The 19,309-nt window shown below is 40.2% G+C and overlaps 1 protein-coding gene across 6 annotated transcripts in view; it reads left to right on the top strand.

Annotated features, from left to right (window-relative positions):
• Window positions 1-12: 12 nt before the first annotated feature.
• Window positions 13-19,309, top strand: part of LOC113050627 (sushi, nidogen and EGF-like domain-containing protein 1) — a 40,880-nt gene continuing 21,583 nt past the window's right edge. For 2 of the 6 annotated variants that reach the window (XR_003276790.1, XM_026213805.1), the window contains exons 1-8: window positions 13-185; window positions 1,375-1,999; window positions 2,088-2,213; window positions 3,133-3,187; window positions 3,756-4,086; window positions 4,303-4,450; window positions 5,469-7,933; window positions 12,685-12,902. Coding sequence is in view for 5 of the 6 variants with exons in the window: in XM_026213805.1 (XP_026069590.1) it covers window positions 7,849-7,933; window positions 12,685-12,902 (303 nt within the window). In the remaining variant the exon portion in view is untranslated. Of the gene's footprint in view, window positions 186-1,374; window positions 2,000-2,087; window positions 2,214-3,132; window positions 3,188-3,386; window positions 4,087-4,302; window positions 7,934-8,148; window positions 8,288-12,684; window positions 12,903-19,309 lie in introns of those variants that run through there. The other 4 variants (XM_026213809.1, XM_026213808.1, XM_026213806.1 and 1 more) reach the window with 4 other exon arrangements.

Below are 19,309 nucleotides of genomic sequence, written 5' to 3'. Positions count from 1 at the left end.
CTCAGGAGCACATGTATGCAGAGTTGTGTGCACAGAGAGAGCAGGCAGAGTCGCAGCTGCGGGCTGAGTGTGGGGAGCAGCGAATGCAGAGTCGCAGAGTTCAGCAGCAGCTGCAGGAAGAACTGGCCAAGCTGCAGCAGCACTGTACAGAGTCCCTGCTGCAGGCCGAGAGCCATAAACAGCAGGTGTGTGTGTGTATTTGTGCCTCAGAGGAACACAGTCCAAACCTTTTGACAACTTCCTTTCATGCTGATCAAAAGGTGTGTCTCTTGCCGCACGTCCTGATTTTTCTGAGTTAGATGTGTTCCAGGGTCAACATATTTTGTTGACCCTGGAACAACATTTTACTTCAAAAATGTATTCTTGACCATATCCCTACACCTAAACCTAACCTTAACCATGAGTAATCCCTAAAATCAGAGGAAATTATAGATTAATGACACTGATGCACAAGCACCAAACAGTGATTTTAAGCATAAACTTCACAAAATCTATAAACTGGTTCTTCAAATCTGATTGGTTAATCACAATGTTGTTCCAGGGACAACAAAGATGTTGTCCCAGGAACATGTCTCACTTGCGTCTCTTGCCTATATAGCCTTAAACCATCTGCAGTCAGAACATGGAACAGATGGCATCACTGTAAGATGGTTCTAACGCATTAAATCTGAATTTAACTGTGCTTGACTGGCACGTTCTATCTGAAGAGGCAGAGAAGGCTACTCTGACTGAGTGCATAATCACCCTCGAGTGTGACATAGAGACAGCTTCCCTTGAAAAGGATCGAATGCCTAGAGACTTCCTGAGCAAACAGGAGCAGGACAAGGTATAATGAATCCAAATATGTCTTTGGATCATATTTTGTCCTTATTACATTAGGGCTGCAAAGTTACCCATTAATGCATGACATTAAATATGTAATAGCGTTCATTCACACATTTATTGAAGTTGACTTTAGAATCTAAAATCTGTTTGGAGCCAAAGAAAACATACTGTATATACACTAGCCCATACCAAAGCATGTGTTTCTTAGTAAATTGAGAGAATAAACAATATATTTATTGTTCAGTGACATTTATGTGTGGTAAAATTTAAAATTAACAAAGTTCTATGTAAGAATAAGCTCATAAAGTGCATTATTGATAGTATTGAATTATTGCTGATTTGAAATTTTGTGTTCTCATCCACTGTTTGTGTTATGCAGTTTGATAGTATGTCATTTTCAGTATGTCAGAATTCTGTCTTATAATTAGTTATTATAATTATTTTCATGTTATGGCCAGAAAAAAAATAAATTATCTATCAACTGACAGCCCTGATTTCATGCATCACATAATTCTATAATTTTTTTTGTCTCTCCTCCTCTCTCTGTAGGTCACAGTTTTGGGGTTGCAGACAGAGTTTCAGGACCTATGGTCTCGTTTCGAGGAGTCTCTGAGTTCCCGTGAAGTTTCGGAGCGCAGCTTAAATAACCAGATCAGAGAGCTTTCTTTGCAGAGGCAGGAGGCTCAGCATGAGGTCACACAACCCAAGATTTTACATTCCAGTTGTTCAGTCACAGAACAAAATCTATTATTCAGAACACATACCAAAATAAAACCCTATGGCCCATGAGAGCAGTGAAAATTGTTTGTGCCAGTGCCAAACAACCAACGTCATGTAAGTAAGTAGGTGGGTTAGTTAATGTTGGTCTGTGAGGCAACATAAGGCCTTGTTGGAGTCCAACTTGTACTTACCAGGGGCAGTCTTGGGGAGCACAATTTAGCAGATACTAATGTTGAACTTGGCATTGGTTAAGGTATACTGAGCATGCTCCAGGTGCCACCAGTTTGATTGGCCAGCACACATGTTTGTGTTGTTTCTATGTGTTTCCTTGTTTCTGCCTTTCAGGCTCAGTCGACCTTTGGAATAAACCTCTACACATACCTCAGGCCACAGATTTAGTTGTTAGAAACTCTATCCCCATGAACCCAGAGTGATATGTTACTCAGTGGCTGTGGTGAGAACTTCATCTTTAGGTCATGTTGTTTACTCACCAAGATGGATTCTCCTCTCCTGTTTGATTATTTTCATTAATCCTCCTCCAGCTTTCTCTGGTCAGACAATCACAAACCACCAGTGGTGAGAGGGAACGATAAAAGCCAGCAGGGAAGTGAAAAGCAAAAGCTTTCTGTATGATATAAAAAGGAGAATTTGCAATCACAAATAAGCAGGTGCTCCGAAGTTTATTTTTTCCTGTTCTGTAATGAAAGTTATCTCCATGGAAACACCACCCCCAACTCATCTCTAACCCAACTGTTCTTTACTAACCCAGCCCCCCCATTAATGAATTAAACCAGTGTGGGCTTGGCATGGGCTTATTTCTTTTAGATTGAGATTTATGAGAAGAAAGCATCTTGTGTGGTCTAGTGAACTTACACCAACACACATTTCTGTTTAACACACTAGCATCTACACATGCTTGTACACACTGCTGATGTTTCTCATCATCACTGCTGTGTGTGGCGGTCTTTAGAGCTTGTCATGTCCTTCTCTGTTTTTCTTCTCACTCTTTCTCTCTGCATTCTGGCTGCATTTGGGGGGAAAAGTGCACTGTAAAATGATTAGCTGTAGCCAAGCAATTACTAGAATTTGGGTCATATTCCTGTGTGTTTACATGGGCGAGGAGTTTCACCCTGAGCATATCTGATGAAAGTTTATGAAAATTTGAACCATTTCACATGCACTTAAAACACATTTTTAAGTGCAAACGAGAATGTGCCATGAAATCCAGCGTTGAAAGGAGGGCAGAACTCTTTGGAAGAGTATGATGCTCACATGCTTTTTCAGAAGCTGAATGGAACAAAGCAGTGGAATTTTACTAATAGACTATGTTTCCATTTCATTTATCTCATGGAAACTGAAGTTGAATTGTCCTCTGCAAAACAGTGCCACGTAAAGAATATGACTGTTAGAAATCTTCACTCCATCTGCACACTCCGTCACATCACCTCACTTGAGTGATTTAAATGGACTATATTTTAGATAGATAAAGTTACCCCATTGCACTCAAACCATGACCCATCATTCCTTTTGTATTTACAGATAATTTGGTTTAATTTAATCTTTCCCTCTCATCTCTGTCTCTTGCAGGTGGAGCATTTGAGGAGGGAACTGAGTGAAGTGGAGGAGAGCAGAGAATCTGGCTGTAAGGAACTGATGGAGGCCCACGGAGAGCTAAGGGAGTGTTTGCAGGACAGGGACACTCAGCAGTGTGGTTGCTTGGAACCGAAGAGATAGTTAGAATAGGTTTTGAGAGAAAAAATGGTCATCCAGGCTTCTAATAATGAACTCTGAACAGCTGTGAAGAGAGCCAAGTTTGAAAACAACAGGTTTAGCAAACTACACATATTTGAATTGGAATTAGCATCATTAAAAAAGTATTATTATTCCTCTTTTTTGCAGTGCATCCATTTCTAATTTTGTATACAGTGCAAGAATATACAAAAGTGTTTGTCTGAGCAGGTGAAGACATTACAGGGTCAGTGTGGTCAACAAGGGCAAGAGTTGAGTGACATGTAGCCCAGACTGACACAGGAAGAGCATAGAGTGGAGGAAATGAGAAAGGAGACCTTTATTCTCATACAAAGAGTATTGGAAAGCGATGTTGGCAGAGAGGCAGCTCTGAAAGAGGCACAACACAAAAACTGGCATAAATATAGAATCCACATTCACATTCAGTAACACACTTGGAACTAGTCTGTCTGTGTTAAAAGTTTGCAGGCTTGCAGCGGTGTGTATCAGAACTGGAAGAAGCACAGCACCAGGAGAAAGAGTTGCAGCAACAACGGGATGCCAATCTTCAGGAGATCCAAGTGAAGCAGCGTGAGGAGGTTGCTTGCTTGGAGGGGGCACTGCAGGAGGCCAGAGGCCTGGAACATCAGCTGGGACAGAGTGAAGCCATACGGAGAGATCTTGAGCCCAGGTTGAATGTTCTCAGTTCTACCCTAAGATTTACACTTGGAAGCAGACGTGCAAGACAGTTACCCGCACCTGGGAAACGCAGACAGAGTCCCTCACAATGGAAAACTCGATCACCTGTGAAAGGTAATGCATTCTCAGTCCAATTGTGAATTGGGTCTCTGTAGCAAAGGATAGTTCAGAATAGGTCAATAGGTCAAGAAGAAGATCACCACTCTTATATTACAAAGGATTCTTTTCTTAAAATCTAAAGGTTATTCAACAATGTGCTGCTATAACTTACATGGTGTTCTAAGTTACTTTTGAAAAGAATTAAATAAAAACTTTTGTTTATACCCTCAGGTGAAAGCATGTTAGATGAACCTGGGGTGAGTGGATTGCCAGTGTGTTCTCTGTGCCCCTCCCACAGAGAGGAAGGAGAATTGGATTTGGACTCAGTTCACATGTTGCTGCATAGCTTCCAGCAAAAGCTCAGGAACACACCAAGAGAGTGGGTATCTGACACCTCTAAATTGCAAGAAAGGCGACAAAGGCATCATAAAAGCAGTCCACCCAGTTATACTAAAATTATGCTAGACTTATCTTTTAGTGAGCTGTTAACTGCTGTGACTGAATTACTCTGTTAGAACCGAGTAGAAACAAATCAGTCTGATTTTTGAATAAATCATTCAGTTTGTTTTTGTGAGCTGGATCCAACTTAAAAGGATGATTTGTTGATGAATTTTGCTCACATAAACTTTTTTTTGGTCTTCATTTATGACAGCTCTGTATCCATTCTTTGTCACTGCATGGAAGAATATTTCTTCAGAGTTTCTCCTTTTTTGTTCCACAGAAGACAAGATCATACAGGTTTTGAGCAACATATATGAATTAACTATTTCTAAGCTTACACATATACACTTCCCCTTCCCATAAAAACTCAAGATTTGCAGGATTTGACCTTAGCAAAGTTTTGGTCTTGAGCATGACCATTAATGCCATGGACAAAACTATAGTGAGGAACAAACAAATAGAGGATCTGAAACAACACACTGTGTATCAATAACTATAAGAACTAAAATAACATAAACAACATTTTCTTTGTCTTTGTCTTTGACTGTAAGATGAGGCACAGGCACATAGGCTCAGAAAGCAGGTAGAAAAGCTGCATTTTATAGCATGCATAAGTTTGCAGATTGATAACTGCCTTACTAAGCTGACCATATACTAGAAATTCCCTACAATAGCAAGACAGAAGACAAGCTTAAACATCTCAACTTGATGATTAAACATAATTAAGCAAATTATCTTTTGAGGCTTCATTAAAAAGACTGTCAATCATTTTTCTTCAATGTGAACTCACAAACAACCTTATTAAGTTCATTGTGGTTCAGCCACAATATGTTTTTTTCATAATCTGGTAGTAGTGAGAAGAACAGCCTCCTCATTAAAACTGTATGTGGGTGTGTGATTATGCATGTTTGAAATGATGCTTGTTCATACTTGTCTGTGTGTGTATATGTGCACAGGAAAGGTTGGATAAGACACGTGAGGCTCTGATAAACAGTAGGAAGCAAAATCATGGGTTGAGTGAGAGACTACAGATCCTGCAGAGAAGCTAGGATGAGTCTGAACTCAGGGTCTCTGAACTGGACAAACAGAAACAAGGCCTGCAGGAGGTTATGCACACACACATACTCTTACAGTTTACACAATGTTTTAAAGAGTTAGTTTGCCTAAAATAAAAATTATTTTGTCATTTACTTACCCTCATTTTATTCCAAACCCTGGCGTTCCTGCCATTCCTCTTTCTTCTCCTGTCACTGTCTGGGGTCTCTCTGGTCAGCCTGTAGCCACTATCACCCACACCACCCCTCGTGTAAGTCTTGTTGTCTCAGGCAATCACCATGAGTCGGCTGTGCTGTTCCTCCTGGAGTCCCCTCATGCCAGTCTTGTTCTGGGGCACCCTTGGTTGGTTCAGCACAGTCCTCATGTGGATTGGTCCTGCAGTCAGATTGTGTCTTGGCGTCAGTCATGCCATGCATGTTGCCTTGGTGCTGCCTCTCCTCCTGTGTCTGTGTCTCCTGTGTTGCAGGTTGAGGCTGTTGACCTCACTGGGGTTCCGGGGGAGTACTCCGATCTGCTGCAGGTTTAGTCTAAGACTAAGTTAGACCTCCGCAACACCTATCATTTCATCCACATTCATGTGGGTGATGAGTAGTAGACAGCCTTCAATACCGTCACTGGACACTATGAATACCTAGTTCTTCCGTTTGGGCTCACTAGTGCTCCTGCTGTCTTCCAGGGCATGGTCAATAGCATGTTGGGAGACATGATTAATCGATTTATCTTTGTGTACCTCGATGATATTCTCATCTTCTCTACATCCCTTCAGGAATACACTATACAACGGCTGCTGGAGAACCAGCTTTATGTCAAAGCGCCAAGTCAGTCTGGTTCCTGTGCTTTATAGTCTCAAATGGGGAAATTAAGATGGATCAGGCCAAGGTCGAAGCTGTTGCCAAGTGGCCAGTCCCCAGCTCCAGGAAGGCTCTGCAGCATTGATAATTTAAAGTCCCGATTAATCTCTGCTCCTGTTCTCTCCGTTCCAGATCCTGAACGGCAATTCATTGTTGAGGTGGATGCGTCTGAGGTTGGGGTGGGCGCAGTCTTGTCCCAGCATTCCAGTAAGGATGGGAAGTTAGAAGCCTTAACCCTGAGAACAAAATTACTACATTGGCAACCGTGAGCTGCTGGCGGTGAGGTAGGCCCTGGGTGAATGGTGTCACTGGTTGGAGGGGTCGGTGCTGCCCTTCTTGGTCTTGATGGATCACAAGAACTTAGAGTATGTCAGTTCGGCCAAGAGATTGAGTCCGTGCTAGGCTCGCTAGGCACTCTTTTGTCGCTTCAACTTCACCCTTTCGTACCGGCCTGGTTCTAAAAACATTAAACCGATACCCTATCCCATCAGTTCGAGTGATCGGGAGAGGAGGCCCCTACTGAGACAATACTCGCTGAGGGGGTGGTGGTAGGGGTCCTCTCCTGGGATGTCGAGAGGTGTGTAGAGGAGGCCGGACAAGGGGAGGAAGTACGAGTCGATTGTCCAGCGGGTCGGTTGTCCGTGCTGGCAGCACTACACCCAGAGGTCCTTTAGTGGAGTCATGAGTCTAGGATCGCCTGCCATCCAGGAGTCAGGAGATCTCTGGTTGCCATCCCCCAGCGATTCTGGTGGCCCGCTATGGGCCAGGATTTCAGGAGGTTTGTATTGGCTTGCTGCGTTTGTGCCCAAAACAAGTTCTCTGACCGTCCCCCCATTGGTTTACTTCAACCCCTGCCCATTCCTTCTCATCCCGGGTCACACATTGCCTTAGATTTTGTCTCTGGCTTGCCTCCTTCGAGAGGTTCCACTGTTATTCTCATGGTGGTGGTTCGCTTCTTTAAAGCGGTTCATTTTGTTCCCCTACCCAAACTCCCCTCTGCCAAGGAGACCGCCCAACTGGTAATTGGCCACGTCTTCTGGATTCATGGTCTTACGGTGGACATGATCTCTGATAGGGGTCCCCAGTTTGTCTCCCGCTTTTGGCAAGAAATTTGTCGATAGACTGGGGCCTCTACAAGTCTGTCATCAGGTTTTCATCCCTAGACCAACGGCCAGTGTTACTGAGCCAATCAGGATCTCTAGCGAGTCCTCCGTTGCCTGGCATTCCGCAATCCTGCCTACAGCCAACAGCTCACTTGGATTGAGTATTCCCATAATACTCTTACAGTGCCATCCACAGGTTTGTCACCCTTTGAATGTTCTATTGGTTTACCTACCTCCTTTATTTCCCTCTCAGGAAACCGATGCTGCAGTGCTGTCTGCTTTAGCCTTTGTCCGGAGATGTCGTAGTGTCTGGAGGAAGACTAGAAATGCCCTGGTCAAGGCCTCCAGATGGACCAAAGCAGTGGATGATCACCACCGGATTCTGGCGCCCCGTTATGCCTGTGGTCAGAGGTATGGCTGTCTGCCAAGGACCTGCCTCTCAAGGCTGTCTCTCGCAAGTTGGCACCCTTCATTGGTCCATACCAGATCACCAAGGTCCTCAATCCAGTTGCGATACAGCTCAAGTTGCCTCCCTTTATTGGTCGGGTGCACCCTGTTTTTCATGTATCCAGGGTTAAGCCTGTTTTCAGGTCCTCCCTTAATGCCAACATTTCATCTCCATCCAGGTTCTCCTGTCTATTCTGTTAGGAGGTTACTAAATGTTCGTCGCTGTGGCAGGGGCGTCCAATACCTGGTGGACTGGGAGGGCTATGGTTGGAGTAACGGAGTAACGGAGTAAAGTAACGCATTACACTAATTATATTGGTAACTACACTACTTTAATACAATATAGGAGCATGCTTTCCTGCATTACACGTGCCGTGCCTGCCTGTGTGTAAAGTTCTCGGCCTGGTTTCCCAATAACGATTGATCTTAACGCTTAAGAGTGTTTTCTAGGAGTAATTTTACGATTGTTCATTATTGTTTGACGTGCGTTTCCCAATATTGCATGCAAAGCAATCGCACAGCTGTGCTTTAAGAGCTACGTTGGAGTCGCTCTCCATTTGTCAAGTGCTGAAATGTCATCTTATAAACGGTTTCATCGGGCGCATGAGCCTGGCCCTAAGTTAACTTCCAGTCTATGTTGTGTATATTGGTCTGGCTAGCGGTGCCGTCTACAAACGCAGTTAAAGTTAAGGTAATGAGTAGACTGTAGTTGGGCTCAGGTGGTTGTGATGTGGGATGTGTTTCCCATACATTTATTTATTTTTGGAGACTCACCACAATTTTAAAACTAAACAATTTTAACTAAATGCTTTGTTGAATAAACATGAGCACGTACTGCACGTTTAATAATAATAATAATAATAATTCCTTACATTTATATGTTTAAATATCAACACCTTACACAGGTGTTTTTATATCACTGTATTTCTGAAGGAAGACTTGCATGTTATATTGCCTGATAAAGCAGCGTTTGTGAGCTCAGCGCTGCTTTATTTACAGCTGTTATAGGGGAGACCTCTATTTCTCGCGCTTTAAAGCATCTCCTCCTTAACATTTCTTCCATGTTTTATTTTTAATAGTAAATCCCCTTTGTTTACCAAAAAATTAAGTTTGCTTAATTTTCTATACTTAAAAGAAAAATCGAAATTAATGTTTTATGCCTTCATTTGATAACCAGAAAAATTTAAATACACAAAAGAATTTCTGAGGGGAAAATAACATTTCATAAGGCTATTTTAAGAAAAATTTAATAAATGAAGTTGTTTTTAAGGATTTAAATAATTGCACATGCCCTAAACATGTAATAAAAAAAAAACTTATAATAAATTGCTGTGAAAATGTATAAGTGTTGTGATTTAAATTAATTAGACATGTTTGTTGATTAATATAATTAAATTTAACCATTAAAAAGGAGTTGAGAAAAAAATTAAACAGAAAAAAATGGAATCCAGAAAAATTAAAACGGAAAACCGAATTTGGAAAAAATTCCCTAAAAAATTCAAAAGAGTAAATTAAAGTAATAAGTAGTGAAGTTAATTTTCAAATGCAATAACTAGTAAAGTAATCATATTACAATTTACAGACGTAACTAGTAACTAGTAACTAATTACATATTTTGAGTAAATACCCCAACACTTCACCTTGCTTTCAGAGTTTTTGACCCTGTTGTGTTCATCTGTTTTGCCCTCTCTGTCTGCCTGGCACCTCTAGAACAAAACCCCACCAATTCACAATTCTCAACAAATTAGAATACTTCATAAAACCAATTTAAAAAAACAACAGTAAGTGAATTGTTGGATGCCTCATAACGCGTATACTTCAGAGAACTTCAAGCAACTTGGGCTATGAGCTTCTCCACCCTTCCTCCAGACTCTAGGACCTTGGTTTCCAAATGAAATACAAAATTTGATATCATCTGAAAAAAGGACTTTGGACCAATGGCAACAGTCCAGTTCTTCTTCTCCTTAGCCCAGGTAAGATGCCTCTGACATTGTCTGTGGTACAAGAGTGGCTTAACAAGAGGAATACGACAACTGTAGCCAAATTTCTTGACACATCTTTGTGTGGTGGCTCATGATGCCTTGACCCCAGCCTCAGTGCATTCCCTGTGAGGTTCTCTAAAATTCTTGAATCCAGTTTGCTTGACAATCCTCATAAGGCTGAGGTTCTCTCGATTGATTTTGCATCTTTTTATTCCACACTTTTTTGTTCCACTCAACTTTCTGTTAACATGCTTGGATACAGCATTATGTGAACAGCCAGCTTATTGGCAATGCATTTTTGTGACTTACACTCCTTGTGAAGGGTGTCATTGTTTGTCAGAGACCATTTTGAAGGCTCAGGAAATCATTGCAGGTGTTTTGAGTTGATTAGCTGATTGGCATGTCATCATATTCTAATTTGTTGAGATAGTGATTTGGTGGGTTTTTGTTAAATGTGAGCCAAATCATCACAATTAAAAGAACCAAAGACTTGCACCTGTTTATGAAGTAGATACTGAGATTGGGGCTCTAAAACAAGTAATGACTTGGGAATTCAGCCCATGGTGACTAACTGAAAGCTTTTTGTTCCAAAACATGCTTGTCGTTTCTCAAAGGACTGTGATACAGGGCCTGTGCTGCATGAATGGACTTATGCATAGTGAGAAGTAACAGACATATACTTACTGTAACACACAGACTTTAGATTTAAAAACATACAAAATCACTGATCTCAGGGAGAACTGTTGGACTGCATTTGCAAAAATACTTTAAGTAATCCTGATCCACGCCTTAAAAACCCAATAACAACAAACAAAGAGATTACTGTTTCACCAAATACTTCTCAATTGCCAAATTGTTTTAAGGATTTGGGCAGCAAACTGTTGAAACAGGCCATAAGTCTATCCCTGTTCATCTTAGAGAATTAAGCACAATCTCAATTCTGCATTTCACACACTTTTACACATCTATACCTGAAATATTTCACCCTAGGTCCCCTAAACCAGCAGCTCTCAATCCCAATCCCAATACCCCTGCTCTGCATATTTTGCATCTTCACACAGAAGAAACTTACTAGAGAAGAGTGAAGTGTGACATAATATACCTCTGTAAATAAACATAATTTAAATTCACATCTCGCACACTTTAATGCCCTTTGAATGGAACATATACATTTGCTTCGAACTGGAATCATGTCGGATTATCCTGTGATGTCCACTTTGCAGGGCACTTACAGTCGAATAGAACAAATTTCTGAAGCAAAATATACAAAATGTGCATAGCGGGGGTATGCGAGGATTGGAATTGAGAACCTCTTCCCTAAACTGTTGAGCAAACCACACAGTTATTTTCTCTTTTCTTTTTTATAACTTGCTACTCTGTAACTGACATGATTGCTATGATCATTATTGAATCACACATCCATTAAGAGAATAAGATCATCTTGTTTCAGTTAGTACCAATAAGCTTAATTACCGCTAGAGTGAATCAAGACAGAAAATGAATAATATATCTTATCTACAAATGTTGTTTCATATTAATGTTTCCATTTGGTGATTCTCTTATTATGGGTGTTAAAACAATTTCTAATTCATAATCACTATTGTGTTACAGGTTATCCCATGTAATAACTATTAAAAAACTATTCATTTTATGAGTCAATAAAGCCATACAAACAAAAAATTACAATGAGATAGATTTTTGTGGTCTAAAAAATTGCTGTCAGTTGGCTTTGGTGTATTTTGGATAATTGCTGTAGTTTATGATGATGTGTGCAAATAAGCTATAACTACCTATAAAATAATCTTCTGTGATGTCCTCCCTCCCAGATTTGATTCCCACCACTAATGACCCCCTGATTAAAAAGAATCTCATTTTATATTTATTTTCAGGCACATTTCAAACATTTTAAATCTTGCCTTGTATGATTAATTTAGGGGAACATTTATTTTCAGAGAGTAAGAAATCTTTCAGTAAATCACTAGTCCAAACCAAAGGGCTTTTGTACATTTTCCTCCTTTTGGACAGACATCTTGTGTACAATATACAAAGAATGCACTATGTATGCATCATATGAAATCCCAACTCTAACACTGCCATGTGGTAGTGTGTACCACACTGAGACATGTTCCTGTGGGGAAGGGTATTTCTCAGCAAAAGTTGAAAGCAGAGGAGAGTGCCCTGTCAGTCTCTTTAAAGCAGCCCTTTGATTACCATAGCTCCACCCAGTGCTTATCCAGTTACCGGTCTCTTCTCAGCTATTGGAAGAGAGTTCCTAATCATGCAAGGTAGTGAATCCCTGGGGTGGGGTGGGGTGTGGGGCTGGGTCTGAAAGAACTCCTTTGGCAGGCAGAATAGAGGTTTTATTGAGGATATTTCTAAACTAACCATGAGGGACCAAGTCACTGGATTGTAGAAAAAAAAAAATCTCTCTGCTCCCTCTCCTTTCTCTCTCTCACTCTGTTCATTTCAGTGAGCGGCACGGAGCACAGCAGCTCTTGAGTAGCACACAGAATGCAAGGAATCTACCCCCTTGTTATAGACCTACAGCACAAGTACCAGGGCTGAGAGACGATCTGAGAAGGGAAGGGTGGCATTAGAAACCAAAAAAGGAAACTTTACAGAAACAAGGAGAAGAAAGACAAGGAGGATCATTAGTTGATAATTTAACACTAGGGTTTAAAGTTGTCTCTGAGTGTCCTGGATCTTAGTCCTCTCCTCTCCATCCCTGTGCAGAAAAGGTCATGGGGAGGCTGAGGAGACTGGTGCTCTCCATGTGCATGCTTCTCATTTTGCTTCATGGCGTGGAGCCGGCTGTACCCCTGCAGGAGTTCTACCCATTTGGCCTGGATGATGGTGACTCCCAGACCATCGAGCAAGATGATGGGGGTTCAGGACTGGTAGCGATCTCTGTGGCTTTCCCTTTCTTTGGAGAACAGCACACTGGACTCTATGTGAGTACAGACTGTATGTTTGAAAGTGTGTGAGTCTTGTGCAGGAGAATCAGGTATTTCATTCAGTAGCTTGATTGGTTTGTGTATGTGTCTTTGAGGGAAACAGAGCTATGTCTTACAGCTTGAGATTGGATAATGAACCTCCACACCACAGTTTTAACATGTCACATATGGCCACACCGTGACTGAACTACTGGAAGTTTTTTAGTGAAGAGATGCCAGCCTATATTGCTGCTGCAACACATTTGCTTAAACTGTGGCTTGAGGGAGTGAGGGTGAGAAATGAAATGAGAAGGATGACTGTCATGAGGAGACCCCAGTGATAGAAAACGATTCTGGCGAGTGCTCTGACAGGTCTCTGTGCTTTGATCATAGCTGCATCCTGCTTTTGGTTGGGTGAGTAGGGCTTTGATCTGTGTCTTGTACACTTCTCAACCTCAGTGCAGAGGACACTTCTTCCTCGTAAATCGACACCATCTGTTTTGATGCAACATCCCAGTCATATTGCCTCCCAAAATAAGCTGTTCCACCCAAGGCACCCATCTTTACCAACTTTCCATCCCCAACACCCTGTCCAGCCTGGCTGAGGTACCATGGCAACAGAGGCTAGGTTTCCAGACTGGGCTACAAGCGAATGGATGAATGAGATCACAATCCCAATCCAGCAGACGACTGACAGAGCAGACATACCACACAACCAGTCTCTCTCTAAGCCACTAAATGTCATTTAAACAACTGTGCTGTCACAAATTTGAGGTGCAGTGTTGTGTTTCCTATACTAGAGTAATGGAGTCACTTAAAAAATCTGGTAAATGCAGCTTGCTTTAATAGTACATGGGTGTCTACATAACTTGTGATGCATCTGCTCATTACCCTCAGTGGTATCTCATATCTCAGAGCACAATGTAAATATTAATGTGAATTGTAGACAAGATAAGACCTGCTGTGGATAGCAGTGAAGATTTTAAATTAGATTAGCACAATGTGACAGAGCAGAAGATAACTGAAGGTACAGTTCTGGGTGGTAACTCCAGAAAGGGTGCACTGAGTACAAACTGGGAGGTAACTGCAGGTCGATGAGAGAAATATTTTGCAAGTCACTGGTGCACTGAGGCACGCGACAGCATTTAAACTGCAGTCATAATTTCTGTATTGCACTCAAGCTGCTTGAACCAAAATCAATTACTCTTCAGCTTTATTGCAAGCTATAGCCATATGTTGATCTCTTCAACAATTGCAATAATTTTGGATTTTGGAGAGTACACAATGGCAGATCCTGATGGATAATTTCTTCCGGGAGGGCATTCCGAGCCTTCAGGCCTTGAAAAAACTGAAAAGCTCTTGAACCAAACAATTTGAGGAGGTTCTTGAGAGTTGTCTCAGGTTATTACTGTAAGAGCTTCCCTAAAAGCAAAAGAAGGATCAGTACCGCCTGCTATTGCATGTTTAACTTTCTGACCTACTCTTTCTGTCCACCCCCAGGCATCTTTCTCACTTTCTATAATTCACTCCCTCTTCACAATAATTTTAATATCATTTATAATATTATAATGAACTAAAAAATACTCAGCTCTGCTTCAGCTTCAAGCATGGCTGTCACACGTGGTAATTCTTGTGAAAACAGGGATTTGTTCACTTTTTGACAACTTTTTCCCCATAACTATAGTGGCATAGGCAGAATTAAATATTTGGGTGGGCCTGGGCAAAAAAGAGTGGAATCCAAAAAAATCTGAAAAAACTGATGGGGTCAAGTGGTGTGGTACAAATCCAAGGCCCCCAACCACGAACTCAAAGCTCAAATGAAAATAAGTTATTACGTCAATGACTGATTTGTTCAATCGGATTCATTCAGTTAGGAAACACCTCCTCAGTGTGTTTCTCAAAGACTAATTACAGTGCTGTTACTGATGTAGCTTAGTTTTCAACTTTTTTCTTTGGGGAAATAGAGCTTAAACACAATCTAAATCACATTTGATATTATAATATCTGGAGAACAACTGCACTATGATCTTATATTAGATTAACTATATTAAATGTAATAAACCGATCAGTGGCGGCTCGTAGGTTTTAAAATAGAAATACATTCCTCAGCACTGAAAGTGAACACTTGATGCTGATTGGTTCCCCTGCCCCCCCCCCCCCCCCCCCCCCCTTCTCTTTCACTTAGCTTTTGTAATTACATCAGCAGATTCGGCACATTCGTGATAGAAAAGCGGAGCTTTAATGTAATGGTATTACAACTGTGAAATTACAAACAAACAAAAATATATGCATTCTGAGACATTTTTAATAAAATTTTATGAAATTTCAGGTGAATTTTTATTAACATTAAATCATCTTCATTTTCACCTCACAATTTGGGGGAAGCTGTGCCTCCCCTGCGACAAGCCGCCACTGAAACCCACTAATACTGCATTCAAGTCCTCCTGGGAAGTTTGTACTTACGAGTTGACAAATCGTAATTACGATGTCGGGTGCATTCAAGTCAGTTTAGGCGGCACAAGATGGAGGTGTACCTTCTTTTAATAAATTACAAGAAAATACAACAGGGTTTGTTAACTCTCCTTATAGAAAATGAAAAGCAAAGAATTTGCATCAGGTGTGGTTTGTGTTTTTATCATTTTTAAATAATTTATGAAGCCACTTTAATCTGTATCACATAAAAACTTATTCATTGTTATATTGCAATCCTGTCTATCAATTTTAACAAATAAATTACTGTCAACAACAGACGTTGTATCCATCGATCCATTGATTCTGTCACGTTTCTCTTTGATACGCCCCCAACTTGGAGCTTAAAGAAAATTCAGAGTTTCCCACTCGACTTTGTGATGGCGTTCATGTGCGTTCAACACATAAATACGATGTATTCGACATGAATTGAACGCACCATGAAACACAGTGAACGCGGGAAAATCTAAACATGCACCCGCACTAGTCTAATTAATGTACAAGACTAGAATATGCGTACACTATGGGTGTGTGTAAGATGTTATTAAACAAGCTAGGTAAACACATAAATTGTATAAAACAAGAGTAAACGTTATGAACGCTAATGTAGCAGACTACATCGGTGACAAAAGTGCATTGGTACACGATAATATTTTTTGGACAAGATTTATTAATGACTCAACATCATCTATATTAAAGAGAAAATAATCACTTCATCTGATGTGTAATGTGAATAAAGTCAGATTGACTAGTTCTACAACTACTGAAACATGTTGTTTTCTCGCACCCGACTGTGTGTGTGTCGGTGGTGAGGTGAGGTTAAAGGGGAGCAGGCAGTGGACCAAAGCACTTGTGAGGCAAAGCAGGGTCAACTCAAAATGTTCACCTCCGCTTATGGGTGAACCTCTTAATCTCAGTCAATTCACTAGAAAGTGGAAGTAAAAACTGACGGCGCTTTAAGCATCTGATGCTGCATTAACGGTGGCGACGAGAGACGATTCTCCTGGTGCGCTCCAAACAGTAAATATCACCCTCCGAAGGGCACTTCGGAGTGAAAACAATCATGGACGCAATACTGAAGGGTCGTCCAACCCAAAGTGCTCAAAAATGGCCACTTCAAAGGGCCCTTTGGCATGAAGGATTTAGAAGGGTACAACTGATGGACACTTTGGACTCCCATGATCCTTTGCGCAGATTCTTTGCATGATGATGGTGCCTCTGTGTGGGCACGTGATGATGACGCAGAAGGGCACTTCAACAAACAGTTGTTTGGTCCCCTACACCCTTCAACCCTTCGAAGGTCTCACTTCAGAAGGTAAATCCTTTGAAGGGATTAGGGCATAGGGATGGACCCTTCCGAATGGAACGCAGGGTCCTTCATATGCTGATAATGGTATATAGCTAAATGTTTTAATTTACTCCCAAAATATTACTCTTGTGGCCCCAACATAGGCTAGTGGGAAAAATAAATAAATACATTTCAATACAAGTCAGTGCTTGAAATAAAGCTTTTTCTTTGATGATTGCAGTGTTAATTTTAATTATAGACCTATAGACCTAGAATTAATTGTAATAAACCTGTTTTAACCTTTTTAAAAACATTTTCAATGAGGAGTAAGCTAGCCTAATCTTTATTATCCTCGCAGCTCATCAGTTTTGCGGTGATGCACTATGAAATTCTTGCTAGGCAAGTTAATTGTAATATCAATTTAATAATAAAAAAAACTTAATAATATTAATAGACCTAATAATCAGACGAATGTAACAGGCCTACATTAACTGAAAATGCCAAATTAGACTAACTAAAGTGTATACAATTATTTTTTTTTTTCAGAAATGTCATGTTTATGATTTTTTTATCTTTTGTTAATTTGTTATTTAAATGAATAGGCCTACAAATTAGGAAACAGGTGCAGTTAATCGCCAGCGTCAGTCACAAAATTGATAACGCTTATAAAAAAAATCTTTGTGAGGACAACTGGCAACAGCTAGTTTTAAATATTTTAGACACCACACACCAAACGACTTTGAACACCGACTGAGCTCAAATGACATTCATAATCACTCTGACAATAGTGTTTCTTGGCTTTACGGAACGAACAGGTGCACGCGTTGAACTGAAAGTCTTACCGTTTCTCGTGGATTGATGGATGGACTTTCTTCCTCATCAGTGTGAGTTTTTTTTTTTTTTTTTACAGAATTATGCATTGCCACTGTTTTTCTAACATTTTCTAACACAAAGCTGCAAATTAAAGTCCAACGGAATTTGTGAACACACAAATTTACATGCGTGACGTCCTTAACAGCCTGGAAAACACTGCTGTAAATCAAACTCATCAAGAATTATGCAAAAACACATTTTATTTATTTTATATATTTTAGTTATTACAAATGCAAAAAAAAAAAAAAAGAAATTATTTTGAATAAGTAAGTTGCGATGGGGAACAGAACACCAAACTGATTTTCAGAGACCTCAAGTTAAGAAACCTCCCAACAAGCTGTTTGTATATGAAGCTATAAAAACTATGTTTTTAATTGTTTTAGGCATAAAATTGTTCATCCAACAGTTGAGTTAAACCAGAATAGGGAAATGACGGGGACAGAAAGATTTGAGGTTTCACGGCACACTTAGAGCACATCTGCTAAAGCTCATCCTGAGCAATTCAACACTTCATGTTTGCGCAACTATAGAAAGGGAATCTTTAACCTTGAGGTAATTTTCTCTTTATCTCTTTCTCTCTCTATCCTCTTTGCTCCTCTCCTCCTCCTCCTATTCACTTAAGTAGCCCAAATATTAGCTAAGTGTGTGAGGAAATATGTGTGATTTTGTCAAGAGCTCGGTAGCTTATCATATTATGCTTTATGTCAAGATAAGTCATATGTTTTGCTAAGCTTTGAGCTAATATTTGGAGTTAATTCAATAGGGCAGCCACTGAAATTAATTTTCCTGGGCTTAAGTTGTTTTTCCAAGAATTGTGAAAATCCTTGTATATTATTATTAAGACATGAATGAGTGCAGTGCCATACTGAGGGTCATAGTTTGACACTCTGTGGAATGCCAATCACGATGACAAAACCCACCAAAACTGGACAAGGGCATGGAGCTAGAGGAGCAAAGGTCAAACAAACAAACACATCCATTTTAGATGTTTCCTCAATGTACTAAGAGCAAATAAAAGCTCCCGTATAAAGAATAGGTTTCACCAAGCTAAACTTAGGTCACCTTTTTATGAAGGGATTTGTTTTTGGCATCCTTTCCCCCAGGTGAACATTTATTTTAGTATTAAAATGAAATCCATCCTAAGAAAATGGGTGATATATCTGATAAAGAATAACCCAAAAATAACTTTTTCACAGAAGTGTTACCTTGTACACCTAAAAATGTATTAAAACAACAAATAGAACAAATAAAAACATTGCTTTACTTATATACTTATCAATTAATTTGTAATTGGTGATAACGTTTACGCATGTTATCCACTTTATCAAAGCCCCCCCACCCAAGTTTTACAATTTACACCTGACTGAATTTTACATAACAGATAGCTTACCTGTTTAAAGTAGGATATGATTGTTTTGTTCACTTTTAGTCTGTGGTTAGATCCAATTACTCCATCCTATTTTAATAAGTTATTAGGAGATGGAAGAAAAGCAGCAAGTTTAACCTCTTCCAAATGCTGAAAATAGATCAGAACAAATGCCAGGACATATTACATCACCAGAGAATAACTGCTAATGTAGTACTTAGTGAGATTTCCGCTGCTAATTTAGCAGCAAGGTAAGCAATTTCCATTCATTACCTCAGTTGCTACTAGCTCTTCATTGCCTGCGCTGGTCAAAACACTGATGTCCCTATTGGCTGTACAAGTCTCTTTTCCCAGTTTAATGCCTATATCATTAGCATGAAACGGTTTAGTACTAGAGCCCATTCTCATGTGTTTTGGTCATCTGTAAAA

The sequence above is a fragment of the Carassius auratus genome, chromosome 31 (assembly GCF_003368295.1).
Source record: "Carassius auratus strain Wakin chromosome 31, ASM336829v1, whole genome shotgun sequence".
Classification (NCBI taxonomy): domain Eukaryota; kingdom Metazoa; phylum Chordata; class Actinopteri; order Cypriniformes; family Cyprinidae; genus Carassius; species Carassius auratus.
Note: the sequence above shows the minus strand (reverse complement) of the source record. Positions and strands in the feature narration are given on the sequence as shown.